Source organism: Mycteria americana, chromosome 2 (genome assembly GCF_035582795.1).
Source record: "Mycteria americana isolate JAX WOST 10 ecotype Jacksonville Zoo and Gardens chromosome 2, USCA_MyAme_1.0, whole genome shotgun sequence".
NCBI lineage: Eukaryota > Metazoa > Chordata > Aves > Ciconiiformes > Ciconiidae > Mycteria > Mycteria americana.
The window spans coordinates 19299159-19318650 of record NC_134366.1 but is presented as its reverse complement, the minus strand read 5'-3'; the positions used below and the strand labels follow the sequence as shown (position 1 = coordinate 19318650).

Sequence of the window (19492 nt, the reverse complement as noted above, 5' to 3'; positions counted from 1 at the left end):
GGCCATGTGAGTTCACAATGCTTGCAACGAAATAATAGCTACCAATACCTCTCTTCTCTAGATGTTTCACTGGGAACTAGAAATATCTTTTTAAAAATTATCTCTGTTGCCTTCATGATTTCTTGTCATCCAAGCATTACAGTTAGCTTAACTCAAAGTCAGTAACTTTGGTAAGAGGCTACACAGGTTTTACTGTGGACAGTATGCTACTAAGAAGCAGCAGAGATCATAATTATAAGCTGCAATATTTAACAACACCCCAGGAAACTTCCAGTCCACCAGTACTGCTAAATGATGTTTATCCCATAATCTCTCATTGACAGACTGTATGAGTTAAGGAAATGTGATTTTTTTTTTTTTTTTTTAATGGTTTAGGGTTTTTTTCTCCTTTAAGTTTTTATGTCACAAACTAGATTCTGGTCAACATCCCCAAGGATAATTTATCTCCCTGTCTACTCCGATTTCCAAGCAAGCATGGTCCAGCACTGCATCAGGCAGGAGTATCGTAGTTTTCTGTAGCTGCTTCTTTTGAGAGGGAAGAGAAAAGCCTGACTCATTATGAGAGGGACTTTTTGAGGTGTTTATGATAAGCTTGCATTGAACACACATGCAATTTGATAGCCTGAGTCAGGAGAAAGAATTGCTATTTGAACTTTAGTGATGTGCATGGTTATAGGGACATGTGGCTGCTTCACCTGCAAAAAATAGACAGTAGAAACAGGAAATGAGACCAGATGCAATATTTTACCCATGAGGACTTGTTTAGCCTGTAGACAAATAGAACAAGGTTAATACTAACCTGTGTCATCATTGTCGTCATCGTTCCCCCCCTCCCGCCCCATGCAGCTCAGAGCACACACGTACAGTGTCTGCCATAATCTCCTTTTCTAATTGTAGTTGTATTCCAATAATCCCTTTCCTTCTTATAGCTGCTTGCATTCTAATACCTAGCCTTTTTTCCCCTCTTCCTCCTATGCTGGTAGTCTCAGAAAAGTACAAATTGTCTGATGTAAGTAAAAGTACAACTCTTTGAGACAGAAGTAGCAGAAGAAAAGTTGCCCTGTGCGTGCAAGGACGTGCGTCTGTGACATCCTCAGCTGAACTCTGCCTAAGCAGCCGCCCTGCCTTGGGAGTCGGTGGAGGATTTCCATGGTGGTGTGGGTGACTTCTGTTTTTTTTCCTCAAGACCTGCTCAGCTGACCTTTTATGTACCCAGGTTCAGTTTTGGTTTGGTCTAAAATAATCACAGTTTTAGTATCTTACTTCACCTGATATTTTAGATAAGTTTTACCTTATAATACAGATATTTAGCTCATATTAGGGTTTTATATCTTATGAGAGGGGTAGAAAAATTAGTTAATGACATGTTTAAGAAAGTAAAAATTAACATTGCTGACCCAGGCAAATAAATTCAGTCTTGGCTTTACTGCCTAAACATTGAAGAAGGTGATTTCTGAGGTATAGTTTCTTCCTTCTCCCACCTACAAAAAGAATATATTCCTTTCTGGGTTAGTCTTCTTTCCCTTGAACAGAAAGACTAACAGATATCCAGCTCTGTAAAGAAAACAGAAGAAGATCCATCTATAAGAAGCAAAATTTTAATACTAGATAATGAAGAAAAATAGTTTGAAGAATATCATATATGATATATGATATGTAATTTATTTCACAATTGGCTTGTCACTTGTCAGACAGTTTCAGTGCCCTGAGATGCCAGTGCATCATATTAACCAGAATTATCATCATCCATTCAGTTTGATTAAACATGTCAGTGATATGGCAAAGTTAAAACAATAGAGACCCTAGAAAGATAATGTCATTGTAAAAAAAAAAAAAAAAAGTAACTAGAAAAAGTCAATGGAGAAGGCAGACCAGCATGGCTAAAGACAGTAAATTAAATCCTGCTTGGGAATCTGACCCTGATCCAGCAAAGCAGTTAATCTCATCATTTAAGCATATGAGTTCTTCCCTCTCTAAGCATGCATATTGTCCCACTGAAGTAAGGGTGAGATTAAGTGAGTTCCAAGATTGTTGCCATAGCGCTCAGCATCTATCAGACCAGAGCCTTCAATTACCTGATCAGGGACACATCTTGCAACAAGACTTATGTATTGAATGGTATTTGTGTAGGCATTCGTGTGGTGCAAGTTCAATGCAACCCAGTGGTTCCAAAGGCAGTCAGAAAATTATTGTTATGTTTGGGTACAAAGGATTATAAAATGTTTTATACTGTAAGGTGCAAGTCTTGTTGTAATCGTAGCACAGAAAAAATGTAGAGGTATAGAAGAAGAGGTTAAAAAAATAATTTACAAAAGTATCTGATATCTGGAGTTCTGCAGTTGAAAGGTTTTATTGATAAATTATGCCCTCGATTTGAATAGACTTCAAAATCTGTAGTCAAAAGCAATTACTGTTTTGTGCTACATAGGTAAAATGTCTTATGTGGGTATTTATTTTCATATGAAAAGCTACTGGATGATACAGTATAAAACTTACAATTTGTGTCACTGTTTTATTGGAAGCAGCTACTCCTTTACAAAGGCAATGGCTCTTCAATCAATGAGTATTGTTAGGTGCATTATGGATAGTTTAAGGGCTTAAGTCCCGATTTCATCTTTGCAGGTATGTAACTGCTACAGTTAGTCACTAAAGCTACCTTGTTGCTTCTTCCTGCGGAAAAACTGTAAGTGATAAAAATGAACATAGGAAATATTGCAGGTCTAAACTAATCTGCTGGTAACGTGTGCTCGCTAATCTTTTTCGAGAGCAAGGCCAAACCTCTGCTTCCCATGTATATGGGACAGGACAGGGGTTTGTGGGAGTCTAACTGCACCTTAGACAGGAGAAAGGATTGTCCAGAGTAGACTGTGGCTCTGCATCTCGAACAAGAAGCTGACAGGGTTGATGCTACAAGGGCTATAATTACACCCGTGGCCCACCTTGTTTCAGTGGGAGATGAGACCCTGCTTTCCACAGTGCTCTCATCATCTCCCATGATGCCCATCCCTTGTGTGTGACACCCTTCTCCACTAGGAATTCAGTGCTGCTTGGCAAAGAGGGCACCTTTCCGCTTTCCGCTTGGAAGATTTTCTTGGGGGAATTTCTCTGCCGCCTGTCTTCTGGGGCCTTAACTCCATTTTATGTTGTATGTAGCTTTTGTACCTGAGAACTGATGCTGTAATAACCTGCACTGCTGGTGAGTTGCACGTGATGAATCTGAGAAGCAATTAGCGTGCCCCACAGAACCTGCCTTCACAGCAAATTTGTTGCACTATAAGCTAGTTCTGTTTCAGTGAAAAGCAATCATGTATATAGGAAAGCAGAGATAGACTGCTGTACTTGTGTTTGGGCAAGAAGAATTAAATGCAGAAAGTAGTGAAAAAAAAATGGCAAAAGTTGCTGTGTATGTTGTTTGTATAAATGGTAGACATAAGGACAAATTTGTGGTTTGCCAGTTTAATAGGAGCTCATTTGGCTACAAATACGAAAACTACTGGAAACTAAAACCAGGTGGCTACTCCAACACTGCTTAATTCCTTTTTATATTCCCCTGATGTTTTGCAGCTGTGCAATGGTGGATCTGTGACTGATCTTGTGAAAGGATTTCTGAAGAGAGGCGAAAGGATGAACGAACTTATAATTGCTTACATTTTACGTGAAGCTCTGATGGTAAGATAAGCTCTCAGTGAAAGCACAGTCAATATTCAGCTCATATTTTTTTCTTTGAATGAATGAAGATCATGTCCCCACTAACACGGCACACGATCTTGTATTATAGCAGCGTTTAATGAAATTAAGGTAATGTGTAATTCAGACAGTTCTTTTTGAACAAGCACGGTCAAGAACAATTCATCTGTTTGTTTCATTATTAAGAGAATGAAAATTGATTTCCGACCATTGATTACTTTCCTTAGTAAAACCAGTTCTGCATCAAAATTGGGGTTTTTTGAGAAATAGCAGAAATATACCCAAAATACTGTTCAACTACTTATGTCTAGATCCAAAATATTTTTATAGCAAAAGGATCAACAGATCTAGTGAATTCAAACACTGCTACAATAATTTTTTCTTTTGGCCAATCAGGATCAAGTGTCTTTATTTTTCATTTTCTTTTAACCAGAATTTGACTTTCTGCAGTGGAATTTAGGCTTTAGCAGTTTTCTTTGAGTTTATACTCTAAAGGCATAATTTATAATATAGATTTGTAGTGCTTTTTTTCTGCTTTTATCCTAAAATTTCTATTTGACGTAAAGTGGGGCAATTAAAAAATATCTCTTCCTCATGGTGTGCCAAGTGTTTTTCCAGTAAGAATGACATCTCTGTAGTTCTGGATTAAAAAAAAATCTGTTTAAAATTTTTTCATACTTTTCTGCTACCTTTTTGTCTCTGCAAATGTAATACAGAGAACAGAGCTGTTAATAAAAAGTTCACGTTCACATCTCACCTTCCAGGGACTTCAGCATTTACATGAAAACAAAACTATCCACCGTGATATTAAGGGAAATAATATCCTTTTGACCACTGAAGGAGGAGTCAAGCTTGTGGATTTTGGTATGTTATGTTTATTTATATATACAACCAATGTTCTACATCTGAAGTACAGAAAATAAAATAGAGTAAACAAATCGGAAAAGATTAATTATATTAAATTTTTATTAAGTTTTTGAGTTCTTAATTAAAAATCACTTGGATAACCAAAGTTACTTTTTAACTTGATAGAAATAGAATATTCATAGATTCAGTATTTTAACAACTTCGGGTTTTCCAGCCATTTTGCTGATACTGTTTAGATAGCATGGCTAACAAATAAAAGTTATAATATGGTGGTAGTAAGTGCCAAGTGCTTTGGGGCAGACACAGTAAGTGAAGTAGCAAAGCAAGTTAACAGGGTTCAAAATAAGGTCGGTGTTTAGTTCCTTCAGGACCATGCGCTGGTTCAGTGAAACTGGGACCTGATAGGCAAAAGCTTCATGTTGTAAATGAGAGGACTTAGAACTTACTAGGTATTGTGAAGAGTGGGGGAGCTCCACCTCAGTCACATATAATTATTTAGTTTGATTTGAAACAAAACAGGGACAGTACCTGAAGGCAGAAGAGGGGGAGATATTATATAGGTAATCCCCACTTTCCAAAGCCCGGGAAGACTAACATTACTTTTGGCAAGTCTAAGCCTAAGACTTGGCATTAAACGAAAAGGGTCTGTTCAAGTCTGTTAGGCCTGAAGTGATTCTTGAATGCTGTCATTTGGTTTTACCACCAGAAGGCAAAAGCAGAGACACAGGTAAGTGGATGCAGCCTGTTATTTATCAGCCATACCATAGTGATTTGCCTTAAAAATGTAATGACTGTTGCTTTATATAAGGGGAGTATAAAAATTTGCAATGTTTGTTTTTAGGAACTATTATCCTCTGGTAGCACACCATCTTCTAATGTTTAAATTCAATTTATTGGTCACTACTTTACAGCATAGCAGCCAATTGTAAATATCATGATTCTATTCAGCAGATGGAAAATCTTCATTTTTAGTTTACCCTCCTATTTTGTTAATGAAATTTATTCAATTGGTACATAAGGATTGTTTAAACTAATCATGGGATTGTAACTCCCATTAGTGTAGTGTCTTCCTGCCAGTAGACTGTGTTTATGCAACTCTCATTACTTCGCACCCAAAACCCCCACAACTACTAGGGTTACTAGTTCTTCTGAAAATTCATGTATTTATGTTTGTTATTTTATTCCTCAGATAAAATCTTTCATTGAAAAGCCTTCAGACTTCCTAAATTATCTGCCATACACTTACTAGTATTTTCTGATAGTCTGGAAGTTTAATGTGAGGCAAAATCAATATTTTTGCCCACAGATTTTTAATGTGTTGTGGATACTAATTTTTTTAAGGTGCTGAAGGCAATTAGAGCCGTGGAGGATCAATGCTTCTGAAAATTAATTCACTTATGCAGATGTCAAAACATACAAGCTGTAGGGATGAGGACCTGAATTCTTTATTCCCGTGTTACTGCAATCTACGGCTAAGGCTGTAATTGAAAAATAATCTTAAAATCTTGTGGGAAAAATTGTGATGCCAAAGCACAGATGAGAACGTGTGCAAGAAACAAACATATATACATACACTTTTATATGGGTTGAAGAGGGGCCTGTAATCATATCTACAGACCTACAGAAATACAGGAACTACACCTTAACTGAGGAATAGATAGAAATTGTGTCTTCCTTTTTTTTTTTCTTTTTTCCCCCCAAAACTAATCTGAAGCCAATAATGAGTAGTTTCAAATGGGAAAAATTTATACATATTCAAAAAATCATCATGGAAGATATACCATTCATCCTTCAGGCTGATGTTTAAGGTATTCAGCTGGGATTTGGGAGATTTGTGTCTTCTACTTAAGAGGATTTAAACCCACATTAATCAGATTCCAAGAGTATTTTTTAGCCAGGAATGTGAGTTGATCAAAATTTCTCATGTTGACACTGCTACAGACTGTTGTACATAAACATTTATTGGATCAGGGACTGAAACTCATAGCCATCTTTTTACTATATAAGCCTGTGAATCTGCAGGCTACAGAATGAGATAGACACACAGGCACAATCTCTTTTTCTCCCAGTAAATACTCAGTGGAAGCCAAATTTTTGTTTTAGGTTGAACCAATTATTACATGAGGCCAAGCAAACAAACAAAAACAACCCAAATAATCGCACAGCCCTTTCTAGAATGCACACAGGTTTTCCGTTGTGGAGAGGGGAGCAGAGACAGTGGATCAAGGACTCCTGCAACCACCAAACCGACTTGACAGAGGAAGTGAGCCCTTCCCAAGATAATTTTGTCTGTGCCATTCTCCTGCATGCTGGTTGATGATGAGATGTTCCTGAAGAACCCTTTGCTCTCCTCCCGTGATACTCTTTATGGTGGTTTCCATTTAAACAGGTGCATAAAACCTGTATCTTAAAGATGGACCTGTGAAGTGCCTTATGGACCACAATATTAGAAAAGGACCTATTCTCAGTCTGTATGTGTTGTGTGGTCATATAACTTGAACTTTAGTCTTTTTGTTTTTTCTTTTTGTTTTTTTAAGTACAGTTAGGAACTTTTTAAGAGTCATAAGTGGGAAAAAAACAGTTAACCTTCAGTGAATTAAGTCAACTTTGAGAATGGCTTTTCTTTCCTTTGTTCTTTTTGTACTCTGAACTTGGTGTATATAGTGTACCACCACTGTGAGTACTTTCTTGCACAGCAGTACTGACTTTCCAGAAGCTTCATTTTGTGACACAATTTATACACATTGCCTTATGGTTGTAGTGTCATAGGCATTTATGTAAGCTGTGACCGTGGTTTCTGAACACTGCACAGTCTGTAATGGATGACCTCCACAACACTCTTATGAGGAGGTAAATTAGTATAATTCCAAGTTAACAGCTGGGAATCTGAAACTTTGAGACACTGAGTTGCTTGAGGTGACACAGAAAGTCTGTGGAAAAGCTCTCCCAAAATCCAGGCTAACAGTCTGAACTGGTTGCCTTTCATAGAGGTATTGATAGTTAAAGAGATGAGAAAGACTTTGAAAGAATACCATGGCAGTGCCTTACCCAGATTGTTTTGAAGAGTTGTTGTGGTTTAACCCCAGCCAGCAATTTTTGCTTTCCCTTAAAATTCTGCTGTAATGTTGCTTAATCACCCCAGTAATATTCTGGGCTGATAAACACCCAATAATAACACCCAGTAATAAACACCCAATCCCAGCTGATAGATTAATGATTAAATCAAGTAAATGAGTTTATAGCATCTCCACACCAATGCTTCTGGACCTCAATTGCTTATCAAGAAGCTGCCAGACAGAAGTTTTTGTTTAAATTGTCCAAGCCACAAGAAGTTCGAAATAGTGTTATCAGGGAAGCATCCTCTCTCCTCACATCCATCCAGTATGATAATTTAGATCAGCAGAGATAAAATAATTCTTTTTTACAACAGATAATGAGTAGCAGCTAAGGGGATCTACTCTAAGCGCATCTCATGATCACAGATCCAATCCCTGAACTCATTAAACTTCTAGATACATTACAAAGTCCATATTTTCCTTGTAAGAGAAGAAGGTTGACTGAAGGCAGTTTCGCTACCTGAACATTTGTGGGAAATAATAGCTGTTAAGCTGTTCTGGTGGAAAACCTTTGGGAAGGGATGTTACGCCTAAGAATTGCAGCAATTATGCTCCAAGCAAGGAGCATCCTCTACTGCATCAATACAAATAATAAATAGCTGCACTATATGCAAGTGTAGCTGCTATGTTTTCAGCATAGGATAGAGATTTGATAGAAAAATATACATTTACATTAAAATAAATGCCCTGCAGCACTTTAAAGGGTGACGGCTATATAATATATTGTATAAAAAGAGTTGGAGGCAAGCAAGGTGTGAACCAAATTCCCTTTTTATAAGTATTCTTAATTATATTCACAGTTGCTTATTAGTGTTCTGGGAAGGAAATCTTTTGTATCTGTTTCTCAGATTTCTGGTTGTGTGCAGTGGATTGATGTTAAAGAGCCAGATTTCAAAAGAAATTTTAGCCACTAAAGGTGTAGAAAAGCACATAATAAAGTTTTCAAAAACTTCTAGCATATAAATCCAAATTAATTTAATGCTAGATACCTTTTGAAAGTCTTGTGACAAATTTCTCTGCAGCTTTTACTGCCTAAATATCTTTCAGTGTCTGACCTTGTTTCATCAGTTAAGAAACTGTTCTGAAGTCACTTGCACACATAGCACACCTCATCTGTAATAAAAATTCATATATTCATTTGCATCTTACAATGTGTAACCAATTTCATAGGGAGCTGAGTGTATAACATCTGCTTATGCTGACAAATACTTGCTTCTTTGAATAGTCCCTCTCAGTTCAATTTCTTTTCTTGAAATCGGGATGCTGCACGGGGCCTTTCATGTATTAAATAATGTTAGTCTAAGACACAGTTCCCGTTTGGAAATTCTGAGATGTCAAATAATGTGCTGTTCCAAAATGGGAGAAAGGAAACTTAGCTGTATTATTATTGTTATTATTTTAGCTTTGGTCAGAAAAAGCCCAAGTGACATTTCATTTTGAAAGATTTGATGTGTTTCTGAAATCCCCTGCCATTGCAGTGAGTCTGGGAGCTTGAAAGCCAGAGCTTTTCATGCTTATATGTTATTGAAAGAAGAGGATCCTAGAGGACACAACTCCCTATCAGCAAACTAGACAGGTTGCTGACATGTGGAGAGTCATGGAGGAAAGAACCATTTTTCCACTAAAAGTTTTGAAACATCTACAGTCATGTGGCAAGTGATTCTTTTAGCTAAAAAGAGAAGAGTGTCATGCTGATGGAAAATTCCTCTTCAGCTACGTTTTTGAGGGCTGACCTTGTAGGCTGATAGTCTTGAACAAGAGCACAGGTAGCTCATACTTCTCTGGGACTGCTGAAGCCTGCTGTCAAAGACTACAAATATTTCAGGATGAGCAGCTGTTGCCTTGGAAATGTCCAGAAAAAATGTAAGTATAAATTGTACTCCACCACTTGGGCAAATGCATAGTTTTCCAGCAGCACCGTTCCTTGCTGAAGGCCATGTCCTTCTATGCATCAAATGAAAACGTACTTTCATACCACATGTAATTAGACTGTTGACATTGTTACCATGAGAGGTAAGTGGGGAAAAAAAATAATCAGACATCTAGATGGATATTAGAAATATTCACGTTCCCATAATGAAAATAAAATGTTGGAGGACTCATTAAATCTTCAGAATTCAAGCCTATTTCTAACTACAAGAGATCCCATGATTCCCCAAAGTTTGCCTAGTACTGGCACTGTGGGAAAGGGGATATTGAAAAGGATTGGCACTGTCCATTTTCAGTTTCTTCTTAGGCATTTCATTAATGGTATCTAAAACTCTCCATTGTTAGAGTCTCTGCATAAGCAATACATAGGAAAGATCTAAGGTTTTTTTATAGGTAAAGCAGGTTCCAAGTAGAAGATGTGGAAAGAAGGTAATGCAATCTCACTGCTGCTGGCAGATGGTGGAAAATTACAAGCCGTTCTGCATGCAGTTAATAGAATAACGACTTCAAGGGTTCCTTTAGTACTGTGGATAAAGAGATTGCATAATTAAAACATGTATTGTAACATTAATGGAATATATAGTATTTGTACTTCAAACGTGCTTATTTTGCATTTTTCTGCTTTTGTTTCAAATGTTACAAGTGTTGGATTTAAACATTGTGTGTGAATTTTGTCTTTGCATTCCAAATGCAGTTTCAGATACCATACTTTGCATGCAGCTAGCACAGTTTTATCATGGATGTACAGTAGCCTGACTCAACTAGAGATTTAACCTGAGTATGACTCATTGGGGGAAAAAACGGATTGGGGGAGGGAATACTGTATTGCTTTATTTAGACATACTGAAAACTGACATTACTGTGTTTAATACTTGAACTATTTCTTCCGTGTAGTTTGGAAACTGCAGGTAGTCAGGGACCAGCTTTTGTGTTTGGAATGTAATAGGGTGATTATTTTGTTATGGAGAGAATGATCATTCTTCTTTCAAAGATATTTGAGGTCATCCAAGGTTAAAAGCCAAGGAAATCTTAATAGTGGCATTTCTGGATGGCCTTCTTATTATTCAAAATTGCAATTTGGTGAAACAAGCCAATTGTAAGACACTCTTTTTGATAGTGTATTTTTGTATCAACTCTGGTTTTACTTTAAAATGCGTAATACTAGGTGATACTAGGTAATACTAAATGAACAAATTAAGTTCATTTCATAATTCAGTTGAGTTCATAAATTTCTTGGAGCTTTTTTTCCCTAGAAAGAGCGTGTAGTAATTCTGCCAACATTCTCTGTTGTATCTCAGTGGCGTGCTACTTCCTTACAAATTATGGAGTGTTAGTAATGCTTTACCACTGTTAGTGATTGGTAACAATTGATCAATATAAGTTAGACTGTGCAGGTATTTTTGTTATGTTTTATTGCATGATACTCTTGCCTGTTCCAATACAGAAATACAGACCAAAGTATTTAAAATTCTGTGACTGTACTAAACAGGTTGAGTTTTTGAAGTGTAGATGAGCCATCAGCTGCTATAATGACAAAGTGAGAGTAGTAAAATCAGTTACACTGGACAGTATGTCCAAAATAATAGGGACAATCTCAAAGTAATTAATGAGTCCATAGTAAGACTCCTTCATAATAGTTCCATCTGCTTAATTGTTCACCTCTCCTGCTTTTCTGATGTGTGAAGGAGCTTTCTGCTGGTCTTGTGGAGAAGGCATCTGAAATCTTGGGTCAGAGGCTGGGGAGGGAACCACAGCTCTGAGCTTCATCGTGACATGGTGACACTGCACCAGCTCTCGTGTTCCCTTGCTGTGATACAGTGCTATGGCCTCTCCCTACCACGAACAGGCTTGATAGATGCAGTTTGTTGACTGATCACAGATCTGTCTAGCAAGCCTTGTGTGGCACATGGCATTGCAGAGGGAGAGAAGGCTCACAGCACTGTGCTGCAAATGCACGCAATACAGGTTGGGCTGCAATGGATTCTGAGTCTAGAGCCACCTTGTGCTCAGTGAATAGGTTGAGAAGTCAGTTGTGAGACATCCAAGTTTGAGTATTGGGGCATTTTGGGGAAGGACATTTTAATCTCTGTCCCTTTTAATATATATGACTGTTCCCAGGCTTGCATGTCCTGCTGGCATTGAAGAGGAGCTCAGCATGACCTTGAGTAGTTTTCCAAACTTTTGTAGGTTACTTAATCTGGAGTAGTCAGAATATCCTATTGCATCTCTTATTAGCTATAAATGCAGTCTGAATCATTCTGCAAAAATGAAACAATTAATTAAAATAATTTAATGTGAAAGTATTCAAAAATAAAATAATTTTCTTTCTGCCCTTAGCTTATTTTAAGCAATGAATCATAGCAAGACTTGTATTTGCCTTAGTCATTCTAGCATGCATCCATAATAAAGCTGTCTGCTTCACTGATTCAGATCAAAACCAGACTATTATTGTGTTGTCATTTCTGCATACCATATAGCATGACATTCACATGTTGCTTCTAAAAAGCATTTATTAGGGGACTATGGCAGAGCCAATAAAAGTAAAAGACTTTGAAGAAAGCTTTCTTCATGAGCAGCTTGTCAAACTGCTTTGAACTCAATCAAAGTAATAATTCCAAATTTTTCAAACCAGGGTTAGCAGGGATAAGATGGATTGCATTGACTTGAGCTGTGGAGCATTTTCATTGTTGAATGTTTAATTCTTTGTGGAAGGCTTAGTCCTTAAAAACTTATTTTATGGGCCATGTGTGAATGAAAACCTTTGTGCTGTCCAGTAACAACAAAAAGAAATCATGTGGCCGAATGCTGTATCCAGGATAAGCTGTTCACTTGGTCGTTCAAATATTTTCTTCTACTAATTCACATAAAGATGTCACTGATGGCTTAAACATTAAAGAAGCTTGACACAGAAAGCTGGTGTCATATGCCAGAGACACATGAAGTGAGAAAATAGCCCTTTCTGGCCAGCAAAGACTTCCTCTTGGTTTTCTCATGGGTCACAAAATAGTCATCTCTTGAGGTTATTAGAAGCCCTCTGGTCTCACCTGTGTATACTAAAACCCATTCATTTTTACCTGAAAGTTGAACCCAATGACTCATTTGTATTGTAGTATTCCAGTCCTTAGGTATTTTAAATATTCTGTCCCATGAGCATAGATGTTGCCGGTAACCCAGATAATCCTAACAGGAAAACCATGTCATATAACAAGGAGAAAAATCTCCAGGGTTTTCCCAGTCATACAGTGAAAAAAATCCTTTTTGGGTCTCAAAAGTGGCAGTCAGTTTGAAGTCTAATATGTAAGGAAGGCAGCATCTAAGGAGGACTTTCCTCACCAGCATACCGCACCAGATTGTGTATAGCTGCACAAATCCCTGAGGCTCCGGAGAAGACTAGTTCCGCTATCTAAATACATCTGGCCAATTGTGCATCAGGAAAACAAATGTTCCTGTGTGTCCCTTTCAGGAAACCAGCTGAAGCCCCGAAGCATGAGATTTCATTAGAATCATTGGCCTCGTTCCGCACTGAACTGTCGAGCATGTGGAGGGCAGCCCGTGGTTGCCTGCTCTACTGGGGGCCATGGAGAAAGGGTGCAGTCGGAATTGTAGACTAAGGGAAGCTATAGGACACCGTCCTGCCCAATCTCCTGTAATACGAAAGTTCTCAAATTTCTTAAAGAAAGAAGTGTTAAAACTTTTTATTTAAAAAAGATTTTATATCTCACAGATGTAGTGAACGTTCAGCTTTTCTTAGGTTGCTGTTTGCTGTTTTATTATCGGTATGTACCTTGTAGTGATTCTGTATCTGATTTAGGATTTTCAATTTGTTCCTTATATGCCTAAAAATGCCTTTTCTTTGTCTTTAATCCTCGTGGTGACTTTACTGTGAAAGCCACTGGACTTTGATTCCTTTAGTTTTCCATTTATATTGCCTCTATTGTTTATTTTATAGTATAGATTCACTGGGTTTTATCCCCCTTTTACTCCATGCCTCTTAGTTTTATATTAAACACAGCGGATTTTTCATCTCCCAGGCAGTTCCTATACATGGTCTTCTGGATGCTAAGTTTGTTATCTTTCTGGAGCTGCAAAGGGCCATTTGGTTAGTTCTTGGATATGCCCTATTTCAGTTAAAGATTTGCATCTGCAGTGTGTGTTTTCCTAAATGTTTGGGAAACTCTAGTTTTCCAGTGGCCAGTGTCTTGGCAGTCCATTTCATCATTAAAACACTATTGTGCATTAAGACAATACATAAAGACAGGGGATGTGGTGACAAAGGACATGTAAAGGGCTGAGGCACTCAATGTCTTCTTTGCCACGGTCTTACTTGTAAGACTGGCTTTCAGGAATCCCAGGTCCCTGAGACCAGTGGAGAAGTCTGGAGAAAGTAAAACTTACCCTCGGTAGAGGAAGATCAGGTTAGGGAGCATTTAAACAAACTGGACATACACACGTCCGTGAGACCTGATGGGATGCACCTAGGAGTGGTGAGGGAGCTTGCCAATGCCATTGCATGTCCACTCTTGATAATCTTCAAAAGGTCTTGGAGATCAGGGGAGGTTCCTGAGGACTGTAAGAAAACTATTGTCACTCCTATCTTCAAGAAGGGCAAGAACAAGGATTCAGTGAACTACAGGCTGGTCAGCCCCACTTTGAGCCCTGGGAAGGTGATGGAGCAAACAATCCTGGAAATCATTTCCAAACATATGAAAGACAAGAAGGTAATTGGGAGTAGGCAGCATGGATTTATGAAACGGAAATCATGCTTTATCGTAACATAACATAACACCTTTCAACATAAAATGCTGCTGAAAATTGTAATTTTTTGGCTCCTCATTTCAACTTTGTTTCCTGTTTGTTTCCATCATATTAGTCAGAACCTGATTTTAGTTCTAGATTTAATTTGAGCACTCATCACTGAGCAGGAGTTCTCAGGCATGCTTTTCTGTCAACAGCTCACCCAAGGTAATGATATTGCCTCTGTGCTCTTTTCATTTAAAAGTCTGGTTTTGAGATGAGTTGATAGTCTATGAGGAATTCTGAATACTGACAATGTTTCAAAAAGGTTCTGAAATGTCTCTTGTGAACTCATCAAACCAACCACTTGTGTCCTTATGGCCCGTTAGTAACATTTTCTATTAAATATCTTTATGTTTTCTATCCATGCTAAGTAATTAAACCTGGGAGAAGCTCTCCAATCTCCCTTTACAGTCTAAGTGGGGATGCCACCATACTTGCAATACGGTTGCATGTGGTTACGCACCTGGTGTGTTGTGACGTTTGCCATTTGGACTATCAGAATTGCTTTGTTTTAATCTTGTTCTTTCCTTGTTGTCTTTTGTCATTATGGAGTATGAAGGAATTATGTGTATTATTTTCTTAGCATTTTGTATGCATTTCAGCTGATCTGTCTGAAATTATCCTGTCTGGGTATGTACCATTACACAAATACAACCTGAAAGAAGGAAACAAAGAAGTAAGACAGTGTCAAAGATAACAGCAATTACAGAGGAGTTGAGTTATGACCCCACCATTGTTGCATGGGAAGTAGCTACTTCTCTGTCTGCATCTTGACAAGAATGGCGGCTTCTCAAAGTGAAGCTTAGGGTGCTAAAGGAAAACCTTAACTGTTAGGACCTGTTGCCTCCAGATCTAGTAAAAAGGTGGAGTTGAGTGATTTATAAGGGACTGCCTTCACACCATTGCACAGAGAGGCAAGGAAGGAGAGGTCACTTTTTGCAGCAAACAGCATGGAGCAGGCATGCCAAAACATATCTGCCAGCGGGCTTAAGGGGAATGCAGTGTAGGATGCTGCTGCTGTTTTACATCCGTTTCTCTAGGAGATTAAAAAAATGTTAGGAGATAATTCAAAGCATTGCAGCCTGTTTAGATCTGCAGGGTTAAAAGTGTGAGCAGTTCTTGGTCCAGAGACTAGCTTGAGGAATGATCGAGTTGCAGGTTCCTAATCAAAAAAAGGTCACAAAGAGGATGCTTTGGTAGGGAAGTGGACAGTGAAGGCACAAATGAAGAAGGGTTATGGCAGAGGTAGCCAGCGGCAGTGTGATAGCTAGAGTGTAAGCCCTTTGGGGTAGGCTCTGTGTTTTTATGTATGAATACAGTGGCTAGCGTGTTGGCAATGCAGTCTCCCTGCTGCGTGCCAAATGTGAATTCAGTGGAATTTGCTAGGGCTCGCCATTTCCCCATTGGCATCAGCTAGTAAAATGTGCATACTTCTGTCACAGGACATAATCATAAAACGATGTTGTACAGCCTCCCAGTTTAGATCAGAACAGTGTCTGCGCAGATTGGGCGCTACTATGAGACAAATCTTTCATAATAATAGGGAGCTCATTTCTGCACTGTTTTTCTTTTATTGAGTGCTAAGGTCATAAGTAGGTGGCTTTCCTTTCAATGTTATTCCAATATGCCAGTTTTTGCAGTGAAAAGCTTGAATAATACTTACAGTGTAAGTCTGCTAATTTCCAGTTTTTATTAGTAAACTAATGCCTGAAAAAAAGAAGGAAAAAACCCCAACCTTTTTCCAACTATATGCACAATATTTTCTTTTGGGTATGGTGTGCATTGGTACTATTAATGCACTTATGCAAGTGAAGAGCTTAATAAATAAGATTTACAATTTGTATGTAATAAAACACCATTTAATCACATATTTTTAGATTTTCTTAGGAGAATATTTGACTCATTTGGCAGCAAGCAGTAGTAAAGGAGAAGGGGGAGGAGCAAGATGTTTTTGTTAGAAAATGTACAAGTTTAAAAAAGGTGGTCAGCTATATGCTTGACTGGTTACTGAAATGCTGGAAGAAATGTTACTAAGTGTGGAATTACATCATCTTTCCTCTATACACAGAAAAAGCCCAAGGAAATATCATTTGTCATAAGACCTACGCTCCATAATCTGAAATGCCATTTTATTGCTAAGAGCGAAAGGATAAAAAAACCAAACAAACAAAAATCACACAAAAAACCTGAGAGCCTGAAGAAAGTAGTGGTGAACAATTCAAATTAAATCAGCTTTTTACTGAAGTAAAAAAAGGGGGAGGAGGAAAAAATCCTTCAGTTTATTTAATAATTACAGTTCAAAGAGAAGCAAAAACCAGTGCATAGACACAGAAGATTGTGCACATTAATGTTCCTTTTATATTTTGCTCCTTATCTCCACAGAAAGTTATGATTATTTGTAAAATCTGACACTGGAATAATAAAAATTCAGTTAGTGCCTTCCTTTGCCTGCAGATCTGAATCCCAGTTCCTCTTCCAAGACTACAAAAAAGAGCTTAGCACAGGGGACTCCCACAACACCTAGAAAGCGAGAGGGGAGAGTAGCCTCCTCTCCCTCCAAAACCAAAGATCACCTAATGATGTCCGTCTGCGTCAGTACAACAGTGACAGACCCGTGGTGATGTGTGCTTACTCCTTGCTTTCCGAATGACGTGTTTTGCTGAGGGCTCGGAACAGCCACAGGCTCTGCGAGCCGGAAGCTGGACCTCAGACAACTCCTTGAGGCAGCAGAAACAAAGCCCCTGCTTAGCTGAGCCGAAGCAGGATTGATGGACTTTGTGCTAAGGCTCACATTGTCCTGCTTTCCGTGGTGCAAACGCTGTGTATGGGAGTTGCTGCAGGCACGGAGAGAGAAACAGATTCAACTGTCTCAAGCCTGAAGTAGACTAGAGGGAGACAGCCACAAAAGCAATGGTTGTGTTTGTCTCAAAGGAGCAGGCGGGATCTTTCTTGCTGCCTTATTTTCGGCAGTTATATACATTTCTGTGGTGGACAAATGCAGATATTTTGTGAACCTGAGCTGAACACATAGCTTTAGAGTGAAAAAACAGATCGAGCCCTCTATGGTTTCTTGACCACCACTGGAAAAACCCAAACCAATCAAATTCTATTTAGGCAGAGGTTTAGTTAGTATTTCCACTGGGCAGTTAATATGTGAATTGCTCCTGTTATGACCCATCTGCAGGGTTTTCAGGAAGATAAGGTCAAGTGTGTTCAAACCAGACAGTACAGAGTTGAAACTGGCCAGTGGTGCTCACTGGAGCTTCATGTATTTCAGAATAATGAAATGGCACTCACAGAGTGAAACTGAACCTTCTTCCTTTTTTAAAGAGAAAGCAGATGTATGTATGAAGGCAAAATAAGTGAGCTTCAGTGTCAATCAGACTGAGCTTGGAACAAGAGTAGAACACAGCACCTTTCTTGCCATCCACGATATCGGCACTTCAGAGTATGCCGCTGGTGGACCTCACAGTTGGCTATGCCTCATAAATCCATAATAGTTCAGGACTTGCTAGCGGGGGGGCTGTTTTTCTTCACATGTGGACCCACAGTTGATGGTGAGTCATAAATCCATAATAGTTCAGGACATGCTAGCTGAGGGGCTGTTTGTCTCCATGTGTTGTACTCTCCCCTTTGCACACACTAGAGATATTTCCAGCCAATACACCCTGTTTTGTAAGAAAGGAAATTGGTGCCAGGCTGCTCAAAGTGTGCTGCAGCCCACTCAGATTCCTAATATTTCAGTGTCTTTTAATTGAAAACCATAAGGAATCTTTAGACTTCAGAGTTCACTTTCCAGCTCTTGGCCTGAAATAGTTAACACCTTAAACTACAGCTCATGTTACAAAGCTGATTTGCAGGCATTTGATGTTGCTTTGAGAATTGCTTTGAGCATGGAGAGACTTCTGTTTTTGTAAGAATTTTTGAGGTTTCATTGTTTTGTTTCTTTTTTATGGCAGAGCAGCTAAGAGATGAGGATAAGTATCTTTTTTAGTCTTCAGCCTGGAATATGTAAATAATGAAACAGAGGTCTAGTGTCAGTACTGAGCATTAAGAGAAAAAAATAATCTGTGGAAGGTATAGTACTTTTTTTTTTTTCCTCCCCAAAGCGCTTTACCGCTCTCCTAAAACAGGATATAGAAAAACTGTAATTAGCCAGTCAAAATATATGGAGTCAGATTACTAATGAAATGCTCATTTGGGCCTAATTCCCGGTCCTACTAAAGTCACTAGAAACAAAGGATGTGGAGAACCTCAGCTGAAGTGCTGAGTACCTTTGAGGACCGAGCCTCTCTTTCCAGAGAACTGGAAAGATCTATTTGAGATTCTCCTGCAGAGGAAGTCGTAGCATGACAAGATGAGGATGGCACCATTCAGAAGGGCTGTCTTGGATGGAAATAGCAGTTGCTCTGATTATAGCTTCCCTTCGTTCTTCCAGGTGTGTCTGCTCAGCTGACCAGCACTCGTCTCCGTCGGAACACCTCCGTCGGCACCCCGTTCTGGATGGCTCCAGAGGTTAGATTCATGTTTCAAAACATTTTGTCACTGGTATTTGAGCTGCCACATTCTGCATTTCTGCTCTTTCTTTGTCTTTCTTCCTGACCACTGGACCTTTCACCACATGAAATAGCAATATCCTTTAAAAAAGTGTTTTAAACCTTTCTTCTTATATGTTTGCAAGGATTAAGTTACAACGGGGTTTATTTTTGAAATTACGAGGTTAGAGCCAGAGATCAAGATGCTGAATTGCTTACTAAAATGTTAAAGAGGAGAGAGTACTACCGTTGATCCTTTCTAGCCTTCCAAGCTCTGAAACTATAGGTATCTCATCTACTATAGGAGCCCAGGTGGTACTGTGATACATTATAGCTTTTATTTTTGGATTTCTACACCTGGAAAGTTTTTAATATTATATATCCATAGCTGACAGCAGGAAGTGGAAGAGGTTATTATGAATAAATAAGATGTACTGTGTATCTTTGGAGATTTTTCTGGCCTGAAATTGAAGCATAGAAAGATACATTTTAAGCTGAGGCAAGAAAAATATTTTGTTATAAATAAGCCTATGTACTTACACTATTTGTGTGCGCACAAAC

The 19492-nt window shown here is 38.5% G+C and overlaps 1 protein-coding gene across 2 annotated transcripts in view; it reads left to right on the top strand.

Annotated features, from left to right (window-relative positions):
• MYO3A (myosin IIIA) overlaps positions 1–19492 on the top strand; it is a 117581-nt gene that overhangs the window by 21475 nt on the left and 76614 nt on the right. For both annotated transcript variants that reach the window (XM_075495516.1, XM_075495515.1), the window contains exons 3-5: positions 3565–3669; positions 4452–4551; positions 18835–18911. In XM_075495516.1, the coding sequence (XP_075351631.1) occupies positions 3565–3669; positions 4452–4551; positions 18835–18911 (282 nt within the window). The remainder of the gene's footprint in view (positions 1–3564; positions 3670–4451; positions 4552–18834; positions 18912–19492) is intronic.